This window comes from Myotis yumanensis, unplaced genomic scaffold (genome assembly GCF_028538775.1).
Source record: "Myotis yumanensis isolate MYYU_CA2020_CCGP unplaced genomic scaffold, mMyoYum1.0.hap1 SCAF_1, whole genome shotgun sequence".
Classification (NCBI taxonomy): Eukaryota; Metazoa; Chordata; class Mammalia; order Chiroptera; family Vespertilionidae; genus Myotis; species Myotis yumanensis.
In genome coordinates this window covers 50930763-50938604 of record NW_027223752.1, presented here as the reverse complement: position 1 = coordinate 50938604, position 7842 = coordinate 50930763, and the positions used below count along the sequence as shown (strand labels likewise).

At 42.6% G+C, this 7842-nt stretch overlaps 1 protein-coding gene across 2 annotated transcripts in view; it reads right to left on the bottom strand.

Moving 5' to 3' along the window:
* Window positions 1-2112: 2112 nt before the first annotated feature.
* The window catches only part of DPP8 (dipeptidyl peptidase 8), a 69660-nt gene continuing 63930 nt past the window's right edge, over window positions 2113-7842 (bottom strand). For both annotated transcript variants that reach the window (XM_070420719.1, XM_070420710.1), the window contains one exon: window positions 2113-6266. In XM_070420719.1, the coding sequence (XP_070276820.1) occupies window positions 6144-6266 (123 nt within the window). In that variant the 3' untranslated portion in view covers window positions 2113-6143. The remainder of the gene's footprint in view (window positions 6267-7842) is intronic.

Genomic DNA, 7842 nt, shown 5'->3' with positions numbered 1-7842 from the left:
TTGGGCGGTTGGGGCACCGCCAAGTGTCACACTCAAAGCAGGGTCGATGGGGAGGTTGCGGCGCCACACCCCGTCACGCAAAGAGAAGGGCCGATCAGGGGGTTGGGGCGCTGCCCCCTGTCACTCACAGAGCAGGGCCGATCAGGGTATTGGGGTGCTGCCCCCTGTCACTCACAGAGCAGGGCCCATCAGGGGGGTTGGGGTTCCATACCCTGTCACTCACAGAGCAGGGTCAATCAGGGGGTTAGGGAGCTCCCCCATCACGCACAGAGCAGGGCCGATAGGGGAGTTGGAGCACCGCCCCCTGTCACACACAGAGCCGGGCGGATCAGGGGGTTGGGGCACCGCCCCCTGTCACACACAGAGCAGGGCCAATGGGGAGGTTATGGCTCTACCCTGTCACACACAGAGCAAGGCCCGTGGAGGGCGGTTGGGGCGCCACCCTCTATCACCCACAGAGCAGGGCGGATCAGGGGGTTGGGGCACTGCACCCTGTCACACTCAGGGCAGGGCCGATGGAGAGGTTATGGCTCTACCCTGTCACACACAGAGCAGGGCCGATCAGGGGGTTGGTGTGCTGCACCCTGTCAAACACAGAGCCGCAGGGCAATCAGGGGATTGGGGAGCTCCCCCCTATCAGGCACAGAGCAGGGCTGATCAGGGGGTTGGTGCGCTGCACCCTGTCAAACACAGAGCCGCAGGGCAATCAGGGGATTGGGGAGCTCCCCCCTATCAGGCACAGAGCAGGGCTGATCAGGGGGTTGGGGCGCCTTCCCCTGTCACAAACAGAGCAGGGCGGATAGGGAGGTTGTGGCCCCGCCCCCTGTCACACCCAGAGCCGCAGGGCGATCAGGGGGTTTGGGCCCTGGCCCCTCTCATGCTCATCCCGGTGCCGGGATCCTCGCTGCTCCGCTGATCCCGGTGCTGGGAGGCATATTACCCTTTTACTATATAGAATAGAGGCCTGGTGCATATTACCCTTTTACTATATAGAATAGAGGCCTGGTGCATGGGGGGTGGGGGGGCTGGTTTGCCCTGAAGGGTGTCCTGGATCAAGGTCGGGGTCCCCACTGGGGTGCCTGGCCAGTCTGGGTGAGGGGCTGAGGGCTGTTTTCCGGAAGCGAGTGACTGAAGCTCCCAACCGCTCCTTGTTTTCTTTTTTTTATTCTGGGCCAGCTTTAGCTCTGTGGCCTTGCTGCTGAAAACATCGATACAAAGTTTCGGTCTGGCTGGATTTCAGTCCGGCTGGTTTCTGGTGTTTTGTTTACCTTATTTGCAACATCGTACAGTTGCTTAAAGTTGCAGTTGAGAGGCCGGCAAGTGAGGCGGGGAACGGGGAACGTTGGAGTCCGCAGCAAGCAAGCCTCATGCTCGCTTCAGTGCCTGGCTGCCAGCCGCCATCTTGGCTGACAGTTAATTTGCATATACTCACTGATTAGCCAATGAAAAGGGTAGCGGTCGTACGCTAATTACCATGTTTCTCTTTTATTAGTGTAGATAGCAGTGGTTCTTTCAGTACAATATCCTTTTGTGAATCTGATAAAGTCAAAGCCCTTCTTCTGAGAACATACCTCCATTCATTCACGCAATATTTTGCACACTTCAGAGGGTTATAGGGTCTGTTCTGGAAAGATTATCAGACAAGCCAAAGTGTACTAATTTTAGAGGAGTTTATCTGCTTATTTCCCCCCACCCTTTCTCTAGTACAGCTTCAAAAGACCAGAGAGTTGTCAAAGAAAAATACGAAAAAAGCATTACACTGAACTCCCTTAAAATTTCCCGGGGAATGTGCAGAAACCACTATCAATCCTGAGTGGCATTTCCAAGAAACTCGCAGCTAGCTGCTCTGGGGGATATGCTAATCACAAGCTCCACCTCCCGTGGCAGTACTAACTGCTGGTGCTGGGAACCACTCGCAGGTACAAAGCAATCTCTGCACACCTCTTTGGTTTGTGTTTATAGGACTAGAAGCTCCATGTAATCACCTACAGTCTCCCTTCTCCACTGCAAGCACATGACCTTGTTCATGTGTATTCATCACTCCACAGTTGTCACTAATCAAGGCAACATTGTACAAATGGGGAACAGGGGGAAAAGGAACGTTTACATCAATTAATTTTAGCAGCATCTTTATTGCAACAAAGAACCTGTAATAAAATGCGACAAAACTAATGTTTTGCTTTACATGATTAAAAGCTATGTAGCTGAAAATGAGAAAACCCATAAACTTACTGGTGTGAGACATGCAATTCTTTTTGTACAAGTCAATGCTTAAAACAGCAGGCACTTTATGTTCTAAATTTAAAGACCTGAACTCCAATTGTGCTGAATACAAACAAAATTTGTATTTGGGTTATTTAAAAACAAACACACGAACACTACTTTTTCTCTGTCTGTAAGGGACTTCTGAAATGATTACCTAGAGCTGGCGCTTGACAAGCAAGCAGGAGCCAGCACCTTGCACTGACAGGTCTCCGTATTTTAGGCTGCAGGATGATCAGTGAGGCCGGGAGGGTTGGAAAGGGGAAGTTAAGTTTCCTTATTCCTTTATGTCTGCCAGGAATGGACACTCACACATCTTAGTGTACATAGGGCCATGTCTCTTACTTCAAATAGCTCTAAGTTGGGCTCCTAGGCTTAAGCAAGCACTCTATATCCCAATCCCCAAATCCCCCCACTACACCAAGGAAGACACATTTAGTATAGCAATTTTAATTAACTTCAGAATGTCATATACTAATGAGAAGTACAGCTTCATTAATAAGCATGCTTAGCATTTACTTTAGAATGGAAAAATTAACCATTTTATGTTATCTTTAAAATGTTTCATAGGAATATATTAATAAATACTTCTTTAAAAATTTGCCTTTTCTACATATTTAACTACCATGAGTCAGGACATCTGGATGGAGTCTAGTACCAACTGAGCACTAACTGGCCATGGGTATATATTCTTCTCTTTATATATGTCGGTTTCTCCTCTAACAAAGAATATTAGATTATATCAAAGATGTAATAGCTTGAAAATGTATGATTCTATAATAAGAAGAGATCTTATAGGAATCATTCCACCTAAAGAGAGAAAGATGTTAGAGAGGTAGGCTACACCTTCCGTGAGGAATAAAACAAGTAGTAAAAAAAGTAAGCATCATCATCTATAACTCATTCTTTTAAAAAGTAACGCATGCACCGTGACTTCATCCTCTTGTATGAGGCTTTGGAAACGAGCCAGAAACAGCATAGAGGGAAAACCTTCATTCCAAAAGGACTCTCCAGACAGAGGGGATACAGTTGATGATACCTTCTGCTTCTTTTAGTGAGAAGGGACCGATAGTTAGCACAGGTGAGCAGCTGTTTTGACTATTATTTTAGGTTCTTGTAAATCAGTCCAGTGTAAAAATTAACCATTATTTTCTTAATCCAACTCCCTTATCTACAGAACAGTTTCTTAAAGCAGCCCACCAATGGCTTGCTCTAGAACCACCAGGAAAGCTCCTTAGAAATATAGATTCCTGGTCTCCGCCCAAATAAACCAAATCCAAATCTCTAAGAGTAGGGTTCAAGCCTCCATTTCTTTTAGTTAAGTGTCCCAGATTAATTTTAGATTTTGAGACCCACTAGCTTAACAATGCATAGGCAACTATACCTGCCAATGGTTGATCAAGTGCACCCCTTTATCAAGCCTACAAAAACCCCATTTGATGTTTAACCTAGTGCTTTTTGGATCTCATCAAAACTGCTGCTACTTTTATATACTCCTGCCTTTTAAGTTGTTACCTCTGAATAGGGGACCAATAGTTTTAGTTATATTTCTACTGATTGCTTGAATTGACTATGATGTTTTTCACATCAGTTTAAAACAAATTTAGTCAAGCTCTCTTTCTGCAAGTGACTTCAGTCAGGTATTTTCCCTCTATAGAAGGAGATTGGCATTTAAGTGACTGGGAATTATAACAGAAGCATTCCTTGTGATAGAAGGAAAATAGAAGGCAAGATGCAAAAGGAAAACCTGTGAAATCAAGAGTGCATGCGGTTTTTAAAGGTTTGTTTTGGTAAAATAAGAGATGCTATTTTGAAAAAACAGTCTTAATGGGTAAGAGGCTTCAAATGGATAGGTTCTAAAAGCCACTGTCCATACCATTTCTACATTTATATAAGGATAGATCCTTAGATGCCAACTAGTTCACAAACAAAACCACTTTCAACCATCAGATATATACTTAAGTCTTGTGGGAAAATACTTTCTTGGGGAAGAGAAGTTACCCAAATCAATTTAATTTAACATTGAAAAAATATAAACAAATCTTCGCATGGGAAAACATCATAAACAAGAAAGTCAATACATATACAGACAAAAGGGGAAATTGTGGCACCTATTATACAGTATAAATACACAAACAGCAAAACCTTCCCCTTCCCGTGGACAGAACCACCAGGTCACCCTGCCTTCTGTACTCCCCCACTTCCCACCTGGCCCTCACTGATCAAGCCCACCTCTGATGCACAGTCACCATTCTTACTAATGGAGGCTGTGCTCTCTATGGGAGGAATCTCCTCTGTGTAGTGGTGAGAGAGAGAGTGAAAAAAACAAACCAATTTCCTTAGAGCGTTGTTTCAAAATACTTGTAGCAACTTTCCAAACACTGAGGTCTGTGATAAACAGGGTCAAACTCGGGTGCCTTCTCCATTACTGGCTCCAATGTAACCCATCTGCACCCCAAGACTCTAGGGGACAGATCCCAATCAGCACCTGAAAGCCTACGAGCTCTGTGACAGCCAGCTAACCCAGGAAATGCCATGGCCACTCAAGAAACTGCTCTAGGCTTTGAGCACTGAAAAAGAGACATGGCTTGTTGGGGATCAGTTTATGGTAATGAGGTTGTTCTGGAAACCTCTTTATTTTAAGCTCACAATATCTAAATTTTGCTCAAATAATTAAAAGAGGATCAAGATCATTTAAATTTGTAAGGTTTCTAAACTAAAAGGAAATAACAAAAAATTAGAATTATAAAAGCAACTCTTAAGGAACTTTTCCTCTCCTGAATAACATTATAGTCTATAAATATAAAAAGAGAGTAATTTTTAAATTCTGGTTTCCTTAACATTCTAGGAGTTTAGATTTTACTTTCCAGACTTTTTCATGAGGACTGTTGGTCAAATTATACTTCTTAGTCCTTGAGCAGACCCTCCTCGCCTTCTCCTTTCCCTGTCATTCTCCACACCCTAGTCTCCCCACCCTACTGAGGTTCCTTTCCTTCTCTCTAAAACCCTGGAACATTTTAATAAGGAAATACCCAATGGAAACTGGCACCACTACATTTTCTGAAGACAAGTGAATGTGTACTTTTTCCTTTTCCTAAAGGAAAATAAATTGCCAGTAAATATTTAAGCTCTAATCATTTGATTAAAAATTTTTCGCCTATAATTATCAATATTATAAGACTAATTAAATACATGCTACATATAGGAAAAGGAAAAACTCACTCTGCCATTTCATCAAAGAGAACTATTTATACTAGGTACAGTTAAAATTGGCTAAAAACCGGTCAGAGCATGAATGAAACAAAATATGTCTTTAGGAGGCCACTAAGTTTTCCTTGAAAAATCATTAATGACTGGTTAAGTCATAGATTTAATAGTGATTAGTTCATAACATGCTGGATACACCCCAAGTGATGAAGCTTAAGCTATTCAATTACATTTAAGTGCTATCAAATCTGTAACTAGTCAGAGATTCTGGAATTGAACCAACCAATCACTAATATCATCATATTTTACAAACTCAGAAGTATACTGTAAAAATACACTAATTAAGTCCATGAGGTTTATAATGCTATTAAAAGTGAAAAAAAAAAGGTAATATGGATACATAGTGCTAATGTCTTATTTCTTTCAGTAATTCTCAAGGTATTGCTGGGTCCCTTAGAAATATACGTGTCATTCAATTTTCTGTGTGTATGGTTAAAAGTATCAGATTACTATCCATGAACTGTAGATGCCTGCATGGCACCAAATATACTTTCAGAAGTAAATGTTATGTGGCAGGTATCAAAATGTGATGATCAATTCTATACTTTCTATTGATTAAACCCCCGCATTTGGTTAAACAGCCAGTGTATACCAGAGTTCTACACAGGTCAAAATTATATCACTTTCAGAGCAGCAATACGTGATCCAAGGTTTTCTTGAAGGTAGTGCAAAAGATGCAGTTCATAATGTTCTCCAGATTCAGGAACTCTTATGCTGTGTCTCTCCTGAGGATAGATCTTAACAACAACAAAAACAAAAAATAAGAACTTAATAATACATCTCCTTCCAAAGATTTCAACAGGATTAATAATATAAAGCATACCGTCTCCAAGATATTACACACATACATCCTATCTAGAGGCCCCTCTCCTCTTTTTAAATTAATTTTTCAATTGCAGTTTACATTCAATGTTATTTTAAATTCGTTTCAGATGTACAGCACAGTGGCTAGATGATCATATACTTTACAACCCCAATATTTCAAGAACCCACCTGGCATGTTACATAGTTATTGCAATGTTATTGACTATATTTCCCATGCTGTACTTCATATCCCCATGACTATTTTATGACTGCCAATTTGTACTTCTCAATCCCATCACCTTTTTCACCCAGCCACCCAACCCAACCTCCCCTCTGGCAACCATCAGTCTGATCTCTGTAGCTATGAGTGTGCTTCTATTTTGTTTATTTTGCTCTTTAGAGTCCACATATAAGTGGAAATCATTTGGTATTTTGTCTTTATATGTCTGACTTATTTCACTTAGCATAATACCCTCTAGGTCCATCCACGCTGTTGCAAATGGTAAGATTTCATTCTTTTTTATGGCCAAGTAATATTCCATTGTATATATGTACCACAGCTTTTTTATCCACTTGTCTATTGATGGGCACTTAGGTTGCTTCCATAGCTTGGCTATTGTAAATAACACTGCAATGAACATAGGGGTGCATATATTCTTTTGAGTTAGGGTTTTGGGTTTCTTCAAATATCTATAATATTTTTATTTTATTTTATTTTTTTAAAATATATTTTATTGATTTTTTTAGAGAGAGGAAGGGAGAGAGATAGAGAGTTAGAAACATCGATGAGAGAGAAACATCGATCAGCTGCCTCCTGCACATCTCCTACTGGTGATGTGCCCACAACCCAGGTACATGCCCTTGACCAGAATCGAACCTGGGACCTTTCAGTCCGCAGGCCGACGCTCTATCCACTGAGCCAAACCGGTTTCGGCCAAATATCTATAATAATAAAAGCATAATATGCTAATTAGACCGGACAGCTGAACAACCTTCCAGACGTCATTCCAGTCGTCCTTCTGGATGAAGCCACCACGGTGGGGGTCGAGGCAGAGGTGGTTAGGGGATATCAGACAGGCAGGCAGAGTGGTTAGGGGCAATCAGGCAGGCGAGCAGTTAGGGGCAATCAGGCAGAGGCAATTAGGGGCAATCAGACAGGCAGGGAGAGGCAGTTAGGGGCAATCAGGCAGGCAGGGATAGTGGTCAGGGGCGATCAGGCAGGCAGGTGAACGGTTAGGAGCCAGCAGTGCCAGATTGTGAGAGGGATATCTGACTGCCAGTTTAGGCCAATAAACAGGCAGTCGGACATCCCCCAAGGGGTCCTGGATTGCAAGAGGTTTCTAAACTAAAACCAAGAGGCCCCCCCCCCCCCCGCCCCACACGAATTTCATGCATTGGGCCTCTAGTATACCCATAAGTGAGGTAAAGACAGTCTATACAATAAATGGTGTTGGGGAAATTGGACAGATACATGCAATAAATAAACAAACAAACAAATGACACCACCTT